This window comes from Eschrichtius robustus, chromosome 3 (assembly GCF_028021215.1).
Source record: "Eschrichtius robustus isolate mEscRob2 chromosome 3, mEscRob2.pri, whole genome shotgun sequence".
In the NCBI taxonomy this organism is placed as follows: domain Eukaryota; kingdom Metazoa; phylum Chordata; class Mammalia; order Artiodactyla; family Eschrichtiidae; genus Eschrichtius; species Eschrichtius robustus.
The window spans coordinates 109,176,957-109,197,901 of NC_090826.1; the positions used below are offsets into that span (position 1 = coordinate 109,176,957).

A 20,945-nucleotide genomic window follows, 5' to 3' on the forward strand; every position below is an offset into this window, starting at 1 on the left:
CAGTACACGTTTAGAGTTGTGAGAATTAAACGAAAATGACTTAAACGAAAGCATTTTATAAACTGTAACGTTATACAAAAACTAGAGGTATTAATAATAGTATAGCATTATATATAGAGAAAAAACACTTTGTATCATTTTATTTAGTCTGTACCAAATTTGTTTGTTCCTAATGACGTTTTTTTTTTTTTGGTAACTAAACATTTTTCTCACTACAGTAGTAATGCATATGCACTGTGAGACATTTTCAAAAGGAAGGAAAATAAAAAGGAAATAATCATCCATAATTCTACCACCAAAGACCCATGGTTAACATTTTTGGATAACTTCTTCCAGTTTTTATTTTCCTATGCATTTTTTATACAATGAGGTCATACTGCATATAACAATTCTGGAGCTTACTTCTGGTTTTGGCTTTTTTATTTAAGATATTACTTACGCAATATAAGTATATATCAACATATGACAGGACATTAGCTTTAGCCTTAACATATATTTTATATATACACATATATACTATATGAGGATTTTTCAACACAATTTTTTTTTTTGGTAAATAGATATCACTGTGTATAAATTAGTGATTAATTTTCTCCTTTGTTCCTGTATTTTGTAGCCCTAACCAAAGTGGAAACTTCTCAGAATTTACTCCAAAACAAATCTGAAACTGAAACCTGTTCAAGATGTTTGTGACCAATTTTGATTTAAGGTGAATGTGAAAACCATGGACTCTGAGATGTTTGTATTATCTATGGTTTTTAATTACCTAGCTGCTCCCAATAAAGATAAAAATTGGAAGGAAGGGGATGGGAGGGGTGGAAAGAAGATGTCTAAGACAGACAGCAATAATTTTACATATGTAGAAAAGCCTAACCAAACAAACAAAAAATACACAAGGGACAGACACAAGGGACAGATGAGAAGGTTTACCTGGGCAGAGAAGCCTGGGCGGGTGCTAGGGGTCCAAGCTGGGGCTGCTCCCTGGGTAGGATTGGAGTGGCGAGAAATCTGGGCCAACATCTGCCCTGCAGAAGCTGATGGCTGGACAATGGTTACAGGAGGGGCCAGACCACTATTTCTAGGAGTGAACAAATAGTGAGGTAAGGATTAAAAAGGTGCATTTATCACAGAATCAAGGAATCACAGGACAATCTAGTGCTATACCTAACCTAGATTCCCTTGACTCCCTGGGGTCAAGGAAAACTTGATAACAGAATTTGGAAAAGACAAGAAAGACTGACAGTCACACACTGATCAGGACACACAGAGATGGAACCTAGAACATGGCAACAGGACAGGTGCAAAGAAAAAAGAGGAAGAAAAGCAAGCTTGTCTCATCCTAGGCCTACAAGTTCCACTGCTTTGTCTGAAATAACCAGAGAAAGCTAGGGAAGAATAAAACTTGGATCCAGTAACTGAATCCCTCAGTTGCCATGTAAAGCAGCACACACATATGGGGCTCACCTGAAATTCTCTGCCGGCCGGGAGGTAGGAGGGAATGTGTTGCCCTGGGAGAATAACTGTTGGGTGGCAGGGACAGTGCTGGAGGAGATGCCTTTACTCTGATCTGTGGACCAAAAGGAGTTGGGGGAGGGCCAGTCAAAGGGCTGTAGTATATTAGTTCAGCAAGTTCCTATTTACTCATGAGGTATTAGAATTAAATGGAAATATACTGGGAGACTACTGATTGGGCAATTGTAGGCCCATCAGTAAGTGATGAAAATGAGAATTTAAAATAAGAATAAGGAAGAAACATACCCGTATTGATGTTGGAGTAGATTTCTGAAAATCTTGGATCTCTATCTTGGGCAAATAGACCCTCTGACTTCTCGAGGGGCTTGCTGTGTTCTGGCCCTGTGGTTGTCACAGGCTGAACAGAAACCTGTGGAAATACAATGATAAAAATAACCAAGAAGGTTTAACATGACAACTCAATAACCCTAAAACTCATGTAAAGATACACATATACTCTAACTGGCTCTCGGGGATACTTCTTAAGGAAATGTTCACCATCCTTCAAAGAAGACACACTAACCTGGGAATGATTGTAGCTGGCTAGTCCATCTCTTCCTGGTACCACATCCAATTCTGTTTGCTGTTGCTGCTGCCTGTATGTTAAAGGCAAGTAAAGAGAGAAACGGGAAAAGAGATTTTTAAAAAGAATCTGGGGAAAGGGCTTAAAACAAACAAATAAACAAAAAAGTGGGACTGTATACGGCCACCACTGCAGGCTAGTCACTGCTCAATAAATGATTCTTCGACCATTTCTCACCTGGGTGCCAGCTGCCCTGAGCCCATCTCCAGGGATAAATTAGCTGTGGGACCTAGCTGTGGCCTCTGGATTGTGTTGGGCAGTGTAGGCCGTGGTTCCTGGCTAGAGTTCCTAGGAAAATGAAGAGTAGAGAGAACAAAGAAACAAAAAGTATCTGACTCTGTTTGTACATAAGACATTATAGATTCACCTGTACATGGGGTAATCACTGATAAATTCCCCTTTCAAGTCCAATCCTACGATAACCTGTAACTTCAGATTCAGCAAATAATTCACACTACAGAAAACATGGTACAAACAGAAACTATGTCCTATGGAACAAGAGTTCATCCTGTTTGGGCTCTAACTCCTTCCAGGTATTCAATACCTAGTCGTTGTGGATGTGTGTATGTATATGTTGTATATCCATATATTGTGTTTTAAAAAAAGCGTAAGTAAAAAACTGAAAATACACAATGAAACATTAACAAAGACTATTTCTGGATAGTGAGAATTTTTTTCCTTCTCTTTACTATTTTCAATACTTTCCGAATTTTCTACAAAGAGTATTTATTACAAAATAAAATATTAAGACTCAACTAAAACTTACTGTAGTGGGAAAAACTGTAGTATGCAAAAATGGGGAAAGCCATTATTTCCAGAAACAACTTCTTAAAAAGACTTAAACATTTCAAAATTTAAGCAAAACAGAAACACAAAACAGTTGTTGTTTTGTAATATAAAGATACAAAATCAAAAACCCAAAAAACTACAATGACCTGAGTCCTAAGTTAATGAAAATTTCTAACTGAATCCACTCTGTTATACTAAAATTAATTAGCAAAGAACTAAACTTTACAAGCCCTAAAAGTTGAATTGGAGGACAGAGACTCAATGTTGTCACCGATATTATTCACACTTGCTAATTATTTATAATCAGATCTTCACACATGGGTTTAAGGCCAATTCTACACAGATAGATTAAATGGAAAAGAAGTACCTTGACAACCAACACCCACTAGGATGGGTACAATAAAAAAAGACAGCAAGAATGCGGAGAAGCTGGAGCCCTCATACATTACTGATGAGAATGTAAAATGGTACAGCAGCTTTGGAAAACAGTTTGGGAGTTCCTCAAAAGATTAAACATAGAGTCACCATGTGACCCAGCAATTCTACTCCTAGGTGTACACCAAAGAGAATAAAAACATATCCACACAAAAACTAGTACACAAATGTTCATAGCAGCATTCTTAGTAGCCAGAAAGTATAAACAACTCAATATCTATCAACTGATGAATGGATAAACAAAATGTGGTATACCAATACAAAGCAATATTATTTGGCAATAAAAAGAAATGAAGTACAGATACATGCTACAACATGGATGATCCTTAAAATATTATACTAAGTGAAAGAGGCCAGTCACAAAAGAACCATATATTATATGTTTCCATTTATAAGAACAGGCAAATTTATAGAGACACAGAATAGAATAGTTGTTACATAGGGCTTGGGGAGGATGACCGTTCATTAGTACAGGATTTCTTTGGAGGTAATAGTTTTTTGTGTGTGTGTGGTAATACTTGCACAACCCTGTGACATACTTAAGAAATTGTACACTTTAAATGAGTAAACTGTATGGTATATGAAATCTATTTTAATAAAATTGTTTCTTACAAAGCTGAGAAAGTTCAAAGAGAAAAGAATCAAGGAACAGAGAAAGAGAAGCTAACAAAAGAGTGAATATAGCTATGCTCTAAAAGCAAACTATGGTCCATGGGCCAAATCCAGTCCATTGCCTGTTTTTGTAAATAAAAGTTTACTGGAACACAGCCATCTTTATTCATTTCATTTGTCTAGAACTGTTTTTGTGCTATAACAGCAGAATTGAGAAGCTGCAATAGAGACTGTATGCCCCACAATGCTAAAATATTTAGTATCTGGTCTTTTACAGAAAGTTTGCAGATACCTGCTCTAGAAAAAATTCCTGTCAGACTAGAGTAATAAACGGGTGTATAAAACAAAATCCTTTCTAGAAAGGGTTGAAACATAAAGTTGAAATACAGTTGACCCTTGAACAACATGGGGGTTAGGGGCACCGACACTCTGAGCAGTCGAAAATCTGAGTATAACTTATAGTCGGCCCTCCGTATATGCAGATCACGTAGTACTGTAGCATTTACTATTGAAAAAAATCTGCATATAAGTGGACCCACACAGTTCAAACTCATGTTGTTCAAAGGTCAACTGACCAAACCCTTCACATTTCAGAATCTAGTCTCTAAGCTACTGTTTGTTAAAATTTTACTCTACCTGTATAAATCAACTATACTCCAGTAAAAAATTAAATTAAAAAAAATTTTACTCTACCTGGATGAACTACCCCAAATTCTAAGAAGTTGGAAGATGAAGAAATAATGGTGTTTACTACTAGAAAAGTAGAAGAGGAGGTAACCTGATAAGGCTAAGCAGACTTGGCCCGTGAGAAATCCCAACATTGGAAAAGGTCTTTATGGTACATACTTCACATTGGTGTTGGTACAGATGATGTACTCAATTTCATCTGAGTAAGGGTTCTGGAAAGTAAAAGAGCTGGTTCTCATCCAGAGCCATTCTCGGTTCTTAGACCGAAACCGGAACATGACAGATAGCACCTGGCCTTTTAACTTCACCACCTGAAAAAGTTTTCATGCTATCAGTTGAAACCCACAAAAAATTTTCTTTAGACATTTACCAACCTTAAGATCCTTGTGTCACTGTCCTTGAAGTAACAGTCTCTTGCAATGTTACTAACAAAACAACATTTTGTTGTTTTGGGGAGTAAAAATAAGTGACTGAACAATAAGGAGGTATATTTATCATGTTTCTTCTCAGAGTCCCAAGCTATCTAACCACTCTTGTCAATATCAAACAGGAGTAACAATTATTCCAGGAGAGAAAAGACTACCTTTCCCCACTTCCTTTGGAAAGTCCCTTAAAGATACACTGATCTAGCAAATTTACTAGTTTATAAGTTTAATGACACTGAACATAGCTTACATGTTGCCCCTCAATCCTAGCTTTTTCTGCCAAGCCTGAGAATTTCTGCTTTCATAGCACCCATGAAGGTTTCTATAAATAAAACTAAGTTGGCTTTAGTTTTGTTTTACTTTTATTTGTTAAAAGAAAGCAATTTTAGATCATTTTAGTTTCTAACCTCAAAGAACAGAAAATAATCTTTTGAACCCCCCTCCTTAACAGTAAAAAAAATAATATTAGCAGCTAACATTTATTTGGTACTAACTATATGTCAAGCACTAGGCTATGTGTTTTTTTCTTTTTTTAAGAACAACATTTATTTAACATTATAAAAAAGAAATGAGATATGAACATCTACATTTAAACAATAATAAGTAGTCTTTAATACTTACATGTGCTCACTGTATAACATATGCACAATGAACATCATTACATTTGTATACAAACTAAGTACTGGATTTGAAACCTGATTATTACTGTACATATCCATGCCAATGAAGTATAAGCCCAGTAATTCAAAATACCTACACTTTAAATTGCTTTTTAAGAAAAAGTTAAGTGATAACATTTGTGTTTAAGTTGACAAGAGTGTGGCAGTAACTGCTGACATTACAATCTGCCTGAGAAATAATTATAACAGAAAACGGGACATACTTCACTTAGCAATAATAAAATGGCACATTTAAAATACATAAATAAAACTTTAAAAAATCAAATGTGAAACAAAGCATGACAAGAACCAAAATGGGAAGGAAAAAAAAAAGAGGAAAACAACCTTCATTAGAAATAGCAACTAAATTTATGTACTGAAAAGCAAAAAGAAATACAAATCCATCTAGACTTAAGAAACATCAAAATCTAGAAAATCAGCAACTAGTAAGCAGCAACTAGTCTGCACATTAAAAAATACCTTTGCTTCTGTACTCTAGAATCAGCAGCAACTGATGTCAGAATAAAAACCATGAGATTACAGAGTGTATATACGGCCCATTGCTTTGGAATAAACATTTTTCTAGAAGTGATAAAGTGATACTCTGTGGCCCAAAGCATCAGAATTATGAATTTCATGGATTTAAAATATACTGTACAACATCTTCTCGCACTGCCAGAAGTCCACATCCTTAGCTTTGAATGGTTTCAACAGAAGTCAGAATAGCTTTTCTAAGACCACACATACAAAAAAAAAAAAAGACTACCCATACATGGAATGTGAGTGGATGGACCAGGTGATGCTGAGGAATTAGAGAGACAGAGAGACTTTTTACTGCCATTGTCTGATTTCCTCTAGAAGTTGGGCTTTGTGCTTTAAATGCTTTATCTTATATACCCACTGTATCAGTAAAAACACTATTGAGGCTTAAAGAGGAAAATTAACCAGTCTAATATAAAGTAAGAGCTACTATCTAAAGCCAAGTCTGTCCTGAAATTAAATTCGCCAGATGTTTTCAGGATCTAGGGCCTGAAATTAAGAGTTTGCTTACAATTAAGAGCCAACTTTCACTTATCTATAAAAGAACCGTCAAATGAATTTTTCAACTACTATCCACTGTTCAGTGAAGTGTAGAATATTTTAAATACTTTAAAGACAGCCCCTTGGATATAAGACACTGAGTAGCCAAAGCCAAACAAAAATACCTTGAACATTATCCATAGTTTCAAAGTACTGGTCCTTTTCTGTTTCTTAAAAATACAAGCTAAGTACTAAAGAACATAAAACTGCAGGACCTGCCACAGTACTCGATTAATCAGCAGTCAATAAATATTTGTGGAATGAATGTAGTAATAGATATTAGATTAAAATACTATTCCAATCCAAACCAGGAAAAAAAGTTACCTGTTGGAAGCTGTCTCTTAGAAGCTGCTGGTCTTCAGGATGACAGAATTCTACAATATTCTTTCCTAAGAGTTCCTAAAAGAGAAAAAGAAGAGTAAAATTGACACTTTTATGATCATCTAACTTTCCTGGGCCATTAGCAGGGGACTTGGATTTCATTTCTCTTGCTTTTATCCTAGGATTATGGATAAGAGTGGAGGGGGGGAAAAAAAGATAAAAAAAGATGGAATCTGCTAAACAACTGACCTCTAGAGCATTCTTCTTTTTCAGGATATTGTACATTTATTTTAACTGAATTTTTTTACAGATTTGAGGTATAATTTAGATAAACTCACTCATTCTTAATGAATTTTATAATTCTAATTTGATGACTTATAATAAATCTATACAGTTGTACAACCATTACCACAATTCAGTTTTAGAACATGTCCACTGCACCCAAAAGTTCCCTTCTGCCCGTTTGTAGTCAATCCCTGCTTCTAATCCCTTGGCCAACCACTGATCTGCTTCTGCTTCTTTAGTTTTGCCTTCTCTATACAAATGGAATCATACAATAGGTAGTCTTCTGTGTCTGGCTTCTTTCATTTAACACAATATTTTTGAAGTTCATCTATGTTGTTCCATGTATCAATAGTATATCCCTTTTATTGCTCATAAGTATTCTAACATGGATATACCACAGTGTGTATCCACTCACTAGTTAATGGACATTCCACTTTTTGGCTATTATGAATAATACAGATATGAACATCTGTGTATAAATCTTTGTGTGAACATGTTTTCATTTCTCTTAGGTAAATACTTAGGAGTGGAATTGCTAATTTGTAGGGTAAGTGTATGTTTAACTTTTTAAGAAACTGCCAAAATGGTTTTCCGAAGTAGTTATACCATTTTACTTATCTACTAACAATATATGAAGGTTCTGTTTCTCCATGTTCTTGCCAATACTTTTTGATGATAGCCATTCTAATGGGCATATAGTGGTATCTCATTGTGGCTTTAATCTGTACTTTCCTAATGACGAGCAACTATTTATATGCCATTCGTATTGCTTCTTTGGTGAAATGTCTATTCAAATCTTGTGCCCCTTTTTTACTGGCTGGTTGTCTTAATGAGTTCTAAGAGTTCTTTAGTCTGGATACAAATCCTTTTTCAGATATATGATTTACAAATATTTTCTCCCAATTTGTGGCTGGCCTTTTCACTTTCTTAATGATGCCCTTTTAAGAGGGCAAATTTTAACTTTTATGAAACCCAACTTACCAAATTTTTTCTTTTGTGAATCATGCTTTTAGTGTCATATAAAAAATCTTTGCCTAGGGAATTCCCTGGCAGTCCAGTCATTAGGACGTGGCGCTTTCACTGCTGTGGCCTGGGTTCAATCCCTGGTGGGGGAATTAAGATCCTGCAAGCTGCACAATGTGGCCAAAAAAAAAAATCTTTGCCTAACTCAAGATCACAAAGATTTTATCCTATTTTCTTCTAGAAGTTTTATAACTTTGGCACTTACACCTTTATATCTTCAAGTTGATTTCTGTGTACGGTGTGAGGTAAGAGTCTAAGTTCTTTTTGTTTTGTTTTGCCTATGAGTATCCAACTGTTCCGTCACCATCTATTGGAAAAGCTTCTTTTCCCCTTGAATTGTCTTGGCATCTTTGTTGAAAATCAGTTGACCATAAATATGAGAACAGACTCGATTCTCATCTACTGATCTATGTAACTATTCCTGCACCAACACCACGCTGTGTTGGTAACAACAGCTTTACAACAGGTGTTGCATCAGGTAGTGTAAATGCTCTCTGACTTTGTTCTCCTTTTTCAAGATCTCTTTTTCACCAACCTCTTTACAGAAGTCCCTCCTGGCAGCTATAATTTTGAAAGTTTATATAATGACTTGTTTCTCAATTCAGACATAGTTATCTGGTCTGCTGAATGAGATATCTAAATAAATCATAATAACTGGTGCTAAATTTGCATACTTTATGGGTTACTATGCAACTAGATGATTATGAATCACCTAAAGGTGGCCATATCATTATAACTAGTTAAAATGAGCACTTTTGTATCATTATCTGTATTAATATCACTAACAAAAAAGAAATACATATTTGTACCTGCTGCTCCAGCCTGGTTTCACAAGCCATATTTTTCTAGATCAGATGATAACCTTGGTAGGAAGCTGAAATTATATTTAGCTATCAACAGACTAGGATCATCTCTTTTTCTGAATTGGGGCTGACATGTTTTGGCTATCTCTGGAATTATATGATTGAATAATCTCAGCATAGCAAAGGGAAAACAGAGGCCTAAATATCAGTGGTGTAATAGCTCCAGCTCCTCACCTGTGGTTGGTAGCCAACAGTAGCCACACAGCGATGATCCACAAAAGTGAAGATTCCCTCAATATTGTGTCGAGAGATGAACTCTGTTGGTTGACAAACATTACTCATGTCTGTACAGTTGGGAGAACTAGTTACCTGAAAGAAAAGAGATAAAAATGAGATAAAATGACACCATTCTTTACAGACGTATTTCCCACCAGGTTTCCAATTTTAGGAATTTCTAAACTTTCACAACCCGTCCAGAAAGGAAAAAGTGATCATTACAGATAGGGCATGAGGCCTAGCTCCATTCCCTACACATGTATTCTTCACGAACTTTGTAAAGAAAGATAATAATTCATTCAACCTAAAACCCACTTACTTTCATTTAGCTAGGTGGTATTCATTATTCAGATTGGAAAATTATACTCCCAAGTAACCAAGAAACATCTGTTTTTATAAGGAGAATCAAAATAATTCCAATTCTCTACTGTTAGTCATGTAATGAAAAATGAAAAGATCTCTCTGCTATTGTATAGGAGCAAAAGAAATTAGTTGGAAATAGAAAATTCAGCACTGCAAAGCTAAAAGTATGAAAGAGGAAAAGATCTCTCTCTCTCACTCTCTTCAGCTTCTGCTAAATCCAAGAGAAGCAATGTTAACTATGAATACCATATTCCTCAAAATATTCAGAGTTTTTCGGAATTCTTCATTTGTATTCAGAGAGTAAAAGAAAAAATAACATGAACACATCCTGAAGGAGATTTTCTCCTACTGAAAATGGGTGATATAGATGTGGAAAATTCATACTTGCCTGTAGTCTGCCAATAGCCACTAGGCAAAACTTGCTCCCCTGGCCAGCCTCTGGGTCATCATCTGGGAGGGAGACACCTTCAGGAAGGTGAAGTTAAAAGGTTTAACAGGTATCTCAAACTAAATTGCCTTCAAAAGTCAGATATGTAAAGATTTAAAACACATGCAGGTATGAAGAGACTAGGTATGAAACAATACAGACTGCTGAAAGATAAGAATAAAGGTAAACAACCCAAAGAACTTACCATATATATCAGGTACTATTTTAAGTACTTTTATATATATTAATTCATATATTATACTCACATTAATTATAATAAACTGCAGAGTACAGGTCCCACTCAAAGTATTCTAAAAGACTATGCTGGCCAAGCCAAATACATATGAAGACAGCCATTTACTCTGTGACCATATCACAGGCAGAGAACGGATGTCTTGCCTAACCTGTGACTTTCAAAGTAAGCAAACAACCAAAAATGAAATTAAACCAAACACCAATAGTTATTTATGTCTTTTGGAAAAGAGACAAGCTAGTGTTTCAATGTTTATGTGGAAAGGGAAGAAGGTTGCATTTTCCCTCTTCTCTTTGCATATTTTTCTTCTTTTTACCAAGAAAAACAGTATTTCTTTGAGAGCTACACAGAAGTATAAAAGATCATGTATATCTCAAATGCATGGTTTATACAGTATATAAACTAAAAAGTTCAAACTTCATTACGACTTAAAATTAATTTTTCTTAATTACATTTAACTACCATTTATTGGGTGCCTACCATATGCCAGGCACTAGGCTGGGTGTTTTTCTTACATTAAATCTAATCCTCACAATAACTCTATATGGGTTATATTATCTCTAAATTATAGATGAGAAAATTGAGTGGTTTTTTTCCCCATAAAAGTCAAGCAACTTACCCTAAGTTATACCACTAATAAATAACAATGCCAGAATCAAACCCAGGTTTTTCCAAATCCAAAGTTTAACCTCTTACCAAAATACACCACCTTGCCTCTCTTAGTTTCTATCTCCCTACAACCCCCACTTCCCAGGCACACTTAGCCAGCAGGGAGGTAATAAAGTTGCTACGATTTGGAAATTCTGACAAGCCAGGTTAAAAGGCTGATCCTTGTACCCCAACCACTTTTCTCACATTCCCTTTTTGACTTCAAGTTCTAGTAAAATTAATCTGCTCACATCCTGATTTAAAGTCTTTGCAGAGAATATCCCCTTTACAAGTTACTACAGCCAAGCCATTTCCCCCCTTCTCCATCCAAGTCTTGCTCCTACTTTAGAAAACTTTCCCAAATCAACTGCATTCAATGTCAACTGCTTCTTTGCACACAAATACTTAGATACAGGTATTCAGTATACATTACTATTTGGACATTTAAAAACTACATTCTGTGACACAGCCATCACCAAATCATTTTCAAGTCTGAGTAATCCATCTCCCTAACTGGAATATAAGATCCATAAAGGAAGGGAAGGAGTCCACTTTTTCTTTCCTATTACAGTTTATACCAAAGTACATTTCATATACTACAGGTACATGATAAATATTAGCTAACTTTCTTGGACTCTGTGAGGAACTTGCTGCACCCAGGAAGAAGTCACTATTCAACTTTCCTACCTGCTGGGGGCCAGGCCTTGATATAGCCTGTGCAGTGGACCACCACGAAATGAGGTTCCCCATCCTTCACAGAGCCAAGTCCATTCCTAGAAAAATTACAGGTGTGAGGAGAAAACCCTACCCAGTAACATTTAAAAGGCAATGCTGGCTTAGTACCTTTAACTTTAGGCTCTTGGGTGTTTATAAAACAGGATGACTGTACTTGGACCTTTCCCACCCAAAAGTGACCAGCATATTTTTTACCTTTGCCAAAGTAAAGCAACTGAAAGGTACTGCAGCAGGAAGAAAGTATCAATAGGTAAAGTGGTAGCATTACTTCCTTAAACAGGATGAGCAAAAGCTTTAGAAGTTCAGGAAAATATTGCCAGAAAAAAAGTAACTGGGAAGTGAGGGATGAGGGTGAGGGCTGCTGAAGGAAGTATGATAGTAATATAGTTGAAAATGTGACGATCTCTAAAGGTACTTGGCCATCCCTTTGGTTTTTTTTTTTTACAGCTTAGGATCTCACCTGCATCTGTTTCTCACAAAGCTCAGTCTATTCATGGAGACTGGGTCCACAGCGCTATTGCCACACCTGTTTCAATGAACAGAGAGATTAAAAGCAATTAAGTTGCACTATCATTCATACAACTCAACAAAAAAACAAACACCCCAATGGAAAAATGGGCAGAAGACTTAAAGAGACACTTCTCCAAAGAAGAAATACAGATGGCCAGTAGGCACATGAAAAGATGCTCAACATCGCTAATTATTAGAGAAATGCAAATCAAAACTACAATGAGGTACCACTTCATGCCGGTTAGAATGGCCATCATTAAAATGTCTACAAATAACAAATGCTGGAGAGGGTATGGAGAAAAGGGAACCCTCCTACACTGTTGGTGGGAATGTAAGTTGGTGCAGCCACTGTGGAAAACAGTATGGAGGTTCCTCAGAAAACTAAAAATAGAATTACCATATGATCTAGCAATCCCACTCCTGGGAATATATCCAGACAAAACTATAATTCAAAAAGGTATTATACATGCACCCCTATGTTCACAGCAGCACTTTTCACAATAGCCAAGACATGGAAACAACCTAAATGTCCACTGAAAGAACAATGGATAAAGAAGATGTGGTACATATATACAATGGAATACTACTCAGCCACAAAAAAGAATGAAATAATACCATTTGCAGCAACATGGATGCAACTAGAGATCATCATATTAAGTGAAGTAAAACAGAAAAAGACAAATACCATATGATATCACCTATATGTGGAATCTAAAATATGACACAAATGAACCTATCTATGAAACAGAAACAGAATCAGGGACATAGAGAACAGACTGGAGGTTGCCAAGGGGGAGGGAGGTAGGAGAGGACTGGATTGGGAGTCTGGGATTAGCAGATGCAAACTGGTATATGTAGAATGGATAAACAACAAGGTCCTACTGTATAGCACAGAGAACTATATTCAATATCCTGTGATAAACTATAATGGAAAAGAATATGAAAAAGAATATGTATATGTATAACTGAGTCACTTTGCTGTACAGCAGTAATTAACACAACATTGTAATTCAACTATACTTCAATAAAAAAATAAATTAAAAAAAAAGTTGCACTACACTATCAAAGAAGCTTCCATCAGTTAACAGCCAGATAACAAGCTCTGAACACAACTTGACACAGAAAATTGGTAACAATGCTCCTAACAAGGAAGGATAAAGAACTCAGGTTTGGTATTTCTAAAACTTGTAAATGTCCCAGAGTTTTAAGTCAAAACGTTCTACATGCTCTGCAAATGCAGAGATTCTCTACATCAGGGGTTAGTATACTTTTTCTGTAAATGACCAGACAGTAAATATTTTCGGCTTTGTGGGCCATACAATCTGTTGTAACTAGTCAACTCTGCTATTATAGCACAAAAGCAGCCATAGACAGTATGTGAACAAATGGGCATGGCTATGTTCTAATAAAGATTTATTTACAAACAAAGAGTTGTGGTTTGTTGACTCCAGCACTATGCTGCAACACAATCTATTTGCTATATTTCGTTATTATTTATTTTGCTCCTGCCTATGTCTTTGCATTAGCCATGTCCACATATTGCGACACTCTCTCCCATCCTCTCTACTTTCTTTCTTTCACTTCTTTAATAATAATAAATAAAATTTACATAGAATTTTAAATGTGTCATGCACTATTTTAAGCATCTTTACATAAAGTTATTCATCTAATCCTATAACAACTTTATGAGGTTGATATAACTCCCAATATTAGATGAAGAAATAAAAACACAAAGCAGGGGGACCTCCTTGGTGGTCCAGTGGTTAAGAATCTGCCTTCCAATGCAGGAGACGCAGGTTCGATCCCTCGTCAGGGAACTAAGATCTCAGATGCCATGGAGCAACTAAGCCTGTGAGCCACAACTACTGAGACCACCCGCTCTGGAGCCCGCGCACCACAACCAGAGAGCCCACACGTCACAACTACTGAGCCCATGTGCTCTGGAGCCTGCACACCACAAATAGAGAGAAGCCCACGCACTGCAACAAAGAGCTCATGCGCTGCAACTAAGACCCGACACAGCCAAAAATAAATAAATAAATAAATAAATATTTTTTAAAAAAAGCAAACACAAAGCAGTCATTTAATCTGCTCAAGGTCTCAGAAGATAAGTGATAAATCCAGTAGTCTGGGTCCAGAAACTACTCTAAACCACTAAGCCACATAATATTCAATTTTGTAACTCCCCCAGGAGACCTTTCTTAATATCCTATTCATCATTTCTAAGAAGCATCCTCTCGTACAATGTAGTCAATTTCCATTATACAACCTGAATTTATTTTGTGACTTTAAGAGGTGTTTTCTCTAGCTGTGAAGAAAAGTATCACCATCCTTTCTTCAGAATCCTAAAATGTATAGTATATAATTTATTAATGCTAAATATTAAGTGAAAGACATAATAAAGTCTTAAATTTCTACAAAAAAAGGAGGGGTGCAGAAATGGTCTGAGTATATGGATGTTGCCTCGTGATATACTGGGAAAAAAAATAGGTACTGGCATCCGACTACTATGGATTAAAATAAAATCCTGTATCAAACATTATCTATGTAATGCTGGGAAGTCAATTTCTTTGAGTCTTTTTTTTTTTTTTTAAATCAGCAAAATAGTAACCATGAATTCTACCCTATTGGGCAGTTGTGGGAAATGAGATGACAGACATAAAGCACCTATCATAATGTTTGGCATAGGAGGAGTTCAGTGAATGTTAGTTTCCTTAACACTTTATTCTGTGTTACAACTCACGTGGGTCTTGAGAGCTAAATTTAATCTAACTGGAGCTTGGATTTAGAAGTTTAACTCCTCTGACCAGAAATCAAACCCTCAGCTCTTAATTCTTCCTATGGCAAATCACAATCCTCATCCTGACACTCACCTCATACGGCAAATAAAAGATCTCCTTGAGCCCATACACATCCTCATGGAAGACTGTTGACCTTCCTTTTTCACTGTTCCAGTCTTCAGATCAAGGATACGCCCTGAAGAAGGATGTGAAGAACAGTCTGGAGTACATTCTTGTGTGTGGGGAAGAGGGAGAGAGAGATACTGCAGGCAAAGAAAAGTAAGTAGCCTATTCATGCTCTTCAATCTCCTTGCTTATAAGAGAATAAACCAAGTAGGAGATGGATTTTTTTCAAGCCTAAAACACCTCAATTCCCATCAGTGAATCTTACTCTTCAGTTCAAAGCACTGGAAATAACTTTGTGCAAGGCAAGACAGGAGTAGAAGTAGGTAAAGTTGGCAAGCAAGAGCAAGGCTATATCCTTAGGTCTGATTATTTTTATAAACACGCATGCATGTGCGTATGCACGCGCACACACACGCATGGAGTGAATGCCACTGGTTTAATAACAAATAATTTTATATGCTACAGAAACACCCATCTGTCTCATGCTAAAATTGTTCCTCCCTTTATTATATAGAAACCAGTGGGAACTTTTGGGAAAAAGAAGAACTAGAAAAATGAAATCCATAAAAACATAAATGAAAGCTAAATACCAACATTAATATGACCATAATGGATTTTATTTTAATTACCAGTTTTAATCTGCTTCCACATTAAAATTTTTTCTAGATCACTTAGGAGCAGATGTGACTTGTTTCCTTAGGGCAAAAGGACTGAATAATATTAAATGGGGGATGGAGGTGGGGGCAAAAACAATACAGAAAGATAGTATAAATACAAAAAAAACACCTTATATACACTGATAATCATTCCCCTCTAAAAATAAAAATCTACTATCATAGAACCTAATACCAAGCCAAAGCCAAGCACAACTGGGTAGAAAAAATACCAGGTATTTACCCATACAAATGAGACAGAAACATGGATAATTTCATTCTTCTGGAATGGCTGGAGGGGTGAGGGTGGGGGTTATTGTAGGCTTGGCCTTTACTGTGTATTTACACTAATATTAAGATCAAAGTAAACTTTTTATGAGCATTGTCACTAATGAAACATTTTCTAAAGATGAGCTACAAAATATATTACCTGCATATGGATAAAAAGAACAGATTATATTCATTAAAGGAGAAAATTCTAAAAGTTGTGCCAGATTCAATCAAAAAATTTAAGAGTTAAAACACCTCTTCTATCTCAGAAAAAAAAAGAAGAAAGAATTTGCCATTCATTTTCCTTCCACATTAACTCATACCTGTCAAGGCATTTTCCGAAGTGGAAAGCTGCTCACGAAGTTTGTCCACATCATCTGGGTGCACCTGATCATAGAGTGTGCTACCAAACCATTCAGACTGCGGCTGGTTCAAAACAGGGGTCACTGAGTCAGAGACATATACCACCCGGCCTGTCTCACATGAGACAATAAACAGAAAGCCATCTGCTGCCTCCAAGATCAAATGTTTCAGTTCCTGCCCAAGGAAGAGAAATACAAGTTAATACTGAACTCTTTTGAAAAACCAAATATTATTCATGGAAAGAAGTAAGACACTTCAGGCCATATGTATCTCTCCATGAGTAATTGCTGGCTTCTGTCTAATCCACAGGCACGGCTTTGCAACCTAAATGTAACTGCCTTCACTGACAAGAGAGTTTTTTCCAATAGGTATTTCCTCAATGTGTCTATGTCACTATCCATCTCCTCCTCTTTACCTCAGGACTCAAGACAGGGATTAAAAGGCTTACCATTAACAATAATTGAGTTCTTGGGCTTCCCTGGTGGCACGGTGGTTAAGAGTCCGCCTGCCAATGCAGGGGACACGGGTTCAAGCCCTGGTCCGGGAAGTTCCCACATGCCGCGGAGCAATGAAGCCCATGCGCCACAACTACTGAGCCTGCGCTCTAGAGCCCGCTCGCCACAACTACTGAAGCCCGCGTGCCTAGAGCCCATGCTCCGCCACAAGAAAAGCCACCGCAATGAGAAGCCCGCACACTGCAACAAAGAGTAGCCCCCACTCCCCACAACTAGAGAAAGACCGCACACAGCAATGAAGACCCAACACAGCCAAAAATAAATAAATTAAATATATAAATAAATTTTTAAAAATTATTTTTAAAATAAATAAATAATTGAGTTCTTGATCTCACTCTCTCTGGGCTCTTTTTAGGATCTTGCTCTACAAATATATGCGTTTTTCTCTCTCTTTCCCCTCAGATCTTTTTTTTAAAAAAATAAATTTATTTATTTATTTATTTTTGGCTGCGTTGGGCCTTCGTTGCTGTACGCGGGCTTTCTCTAGTTGTGGTGAGCGGGGGTTACTCTTCGTTGTGGTGCGCGGGCTTCTCATTGCGGTGGCTTCTCTTGTTGCGGAGCACGGGCTCTTGGCGCACGGGCTTCAGTCATTGTGGGTCGTGGGCTCTAAAGCGCAGACTCAGTAGTTGTGGCGCACGGGCTTAGCTGCTCCACAGCATGTGGGATCTTCCTGGACGAGGGCTCAAACCTGTGTCCTCTGCACTGGCAGGCGGATTCTTAACCACTGCGCCACGAGGGAAGTCCCTCCCCTCAGATCTTAAACATGATCAAGTTTTCTCAATTATATACAAAACTTCCCTCAACTTTGCCCAATTCATCTTTCAGCGCCAAGCTTAAATTAAGAGTAATGTTACACTCACTGGCTCTACTCTCTTACTTTTCACTTATTTCTCAAACCCACTGCAATCTTCACTCTAAACCACTACATTCATGTTTTTTCAGGTTACTAATGTATTCCTAACTGCCAACTCAAGTCCCCTTTTCTGAGTCCATATCATTTTACTCAATCTCACTGCATATCTGATAGTGTTGTTCATTTTATCCTTTAAATTTTATTTCTCCCTAGCTTCTGTGACACTGCACTCCAACTTATACTTCCTTTCCAAATGTGCCTTCTCTGTTTCAGATTCCCTTTCCTTTGTTCAAGTCTCAAGTGTAGGCATTTCCAAGGTTCTATCTTAAGTTCTCTTCTCTATTCCATACTCTCTCCCTGAGAAATCATATCCACTCTTCCACTAAGAAATGATACCCAAATCTATATGCCTAGACTTGCCTAAACTCTATTAAGCATCTCCAAATAGACATTTTACCAGCAATTCAATTTCAACATCTCAAAACCTGTCATTTCCCCCTTCAAAAACAATCCTCTGTGCCCTTCTAGCATTCCCTTTCTTGATTAACAGTATCCCCTTCCTCTCAGGATACAGGCCTCAAAACTCTAACTCCTTTTTCTCACACTCCAGGGGTAACTCAGTTTTATCAATTCTATTTTCAAATACAATGTCACTGTCCTAGTCATCTCATGCCAAGTCAAATGGTCTTCCTGCTTTCACTGTCTCCAATCCATCCTTAAAATGCTACCACATTTTTTATAGCTCCCCATTGCCTAAAAATTAAAATCTAAATTATTTAACATAACACCTAAATATTCCATCATCAGGTCCCAGCCTACTTTTCTATTACCATCTCCCAAGGCATGCTAAACTACCTGATTTTCCTTGAATAACCTGATTATTCTCACTATGCTTTTGATCAAGTTATTTCCAATATTTACAACACTATTCCCCTATTCTTCGCTTTCCATATTTGCACTTCTACAGGACTTATTACTGTACCTCCTTCTGATACAAAACTGATTCTGTGTTTATATTATGATTGATTTACTTACATGTCTGTTTCTACCAGTGACTATCTCTTACCATTCTTTACATTTCTAATAGCACAAAGCAGCTGGTTAGCTTACAAAATGTGCATTACTGGAGTCTGTTGAATCAATATCTGTATGTGTTCTGTTAGAACAAACTGATTAGCTATTTCAATGTACATATATATAAAATCTGTGCTATATGTACTTTCATATAGACCATCCTATTTGGAAAATTCTTATTGCTTTCTTCCAAATTATATTCTTTCTTTCCTTCTAATCCTCTGAATAAAAGCATGGCATCATAGGTCAATTTTTTCTTCCCTATACTTCCTATATTTTACAAATTTTTCTGCAATAACCAAGTGTTATTTTTAATAAAACACAACATGGCTTCCTTACTCTTTGAAGTTTTTGCTGACTATTCTCACTCAGGCCTGGCCATTCTATTCACTTTAGCTATCCCTCTAGTATATATATATATATATATACACACACACATATCTAATCCTATATAAATTATTAATAAGTTTTTTTAAGGCATTTCTTCTCCGTACCCATTTCCTATCATTTTTCACTTATGTGTGTATCCTACCACTCACATATTCATATTCAGACTGAGTTCCTGAAAGGCTGGAAATGTTTTTGCCTTCTCTATTTTTCTCATAGTGCATCAAATGTAACAGAGCACATCTCTAAGCAACAACAACTTCCTATTAGACTCCTTGTATCACTAAAACTGGAAGCTGCTTCCAGAATAAAAAATAGATTCCTTCCATCTTCTACAACCCTAAAGCCAAGGAAAAGGACTGGTTCATGGACACAGTCATCTCTTCTCCCTGTGATGCCACTGTTCTTCATGAGTACAGTTCTAAAGTACCTATAAGTTTTGCTAAATAGCTTTCACAATTCTTCTCTACTTCTCACTGCTCCAAAGCTAATAAATGGTATAGTCAGGGATCAAAACTCACTTTCCCATGGTCTGAATATTTCCTTCAGAGTGGAATTCTTGTGCTTTAAAGAATCTACAGGGACTTCCCTAGTGGCACAGTGGTTAAGAATCTGCCTGCCAATACAGGGGACACGGGTTTGAGCCCTAGTCCAGGAAGATCCCATATGCTGTGGAGCAACTAAGCCCATGTGCCACAACTACTGAGCCTGTTCTCTAGAGCCTGCAAACCACAACTACTGAGCCCGCGAGCCACAACTACTGAAGCCTGCGCTCCTAGAGCCCATGCTCCACAACAAGAGAAGCCACTGCAATGAGAAGCCTGCGCACCACAACTAAGAGTAGTCCCCGCTCGCTGCAACTAGAAAAAGCCTGCGTGCAGCAACGAAGACCCAAAGCAGTCGAAAAATAAATTAAATAAATAAATTAATAAATAAATAAGAAACTACAGACTCAGTTCTGCTCTGACTCCCAATATAATGCGCTATTCAGGATTATGGTCATCTACCCCAAAAAGATCAAAACCTTCAAAAGATTCTAGACTCTCTCAGCTGTGCTTCCCAGAGACCTGATCAGTGAGGAAAGACGGCTTGTAGGTGCCATCAGTGGATGTGTTGCCAGTTCCTCGCAAGGACTTCATGTGAGAAACCGCCATGCGTAAGATGGTTAGCTTGTCTGGTTTTCGAGCCAGGGCACTACAGGTGGGTACCATGTCTGACAGTTCTGTTATGTAGGCTGTCATCTTGTTCCGTCGGCGCCGTTCAATTTCACTATGATTTTCCCTGCATGGAGAGAGAGAGAGGAGAAGCCCCATCCAGGTGGTCACATCTGGCCATTTGGGAGCTGGGAGAGAGATATGAATACCAAGTGAGCTGCTGAAGAAATGTGGTATTTAGATTTAGTGATGCTTAAGTCTCAGAAGTTAAAGTAAGGTTTGCCAAACTTCTCATGCAGAGCAAGTATGGAATAGAAACTAATGAGGCAGACAGGGTACAAGCA

The 20,945-nt window shown here is 37.1% G+C and overlaps 1 protein-coding gene across 4 annotated transcripts in view; it reads right to left on the reverse strand.

Moving 5' to 3' along the window:
- The window catches only part of ARNT (aryl hydrocarbon receptor nuclear translocator), a 63,981-nt gene that overhangs the window by 4,148 nt on the left and 38,888 nt on the right, over positions 1-20,945 (reverse strand). For all 4 annotated transcript variants that reach the window (XM_068540731.1, XM_068540730.1, XM_068540729.1 and 1 more), the window contains 14 exons: positions 20,515-20,728; positions 16,579-16,792; positions 15,300-15,402; positions 12,377-12,442; positions 11,869-11,954; positions 10,242-10,318; positions 9,449-9,583; positions 7,107-7,181; positions 4,778-4,929; positions 2,273-2,383; positions 2,036-2,108; positions 1,759-1,882; positions 1,465-1,567; positions 931-1,078 (listed from right to left, as the gene is read on the reverse strand). In XM_068540731.1, the coding sequence (XP_068396832.1) occupies positions 931-1,078; positions 1,465-1,567; positions 1,759-1,882; positions 2,036-2,108; positions 2,273-2,383; positions 4,778-4,929; positions 7,107-7,181; positions 9,449-9,583; positions 10,242-10,318; positions 11,869-11,954; positions 12,377-12,442; positions 15,300-15,402; positions 16,579-16,792; positions 20,515-20,728 (1,681 nt within the window). The remainder of the gene's footprint in view (positions 1-930; positions 1,079-1,464; positions 1,568-1,758; positions 1,883-2,035; positions 2,109-2,272; positions 2,384-4,777; positions 4,930-7,106; positions 7,182-9,448; positions 9,584-10,241; positions 10,319-11,868; positions 11,955-12,376; positions 12,443-15,299; positions 15,403-16,578; positions 16,793-20,514; positions 20,729-20,945) is intronic.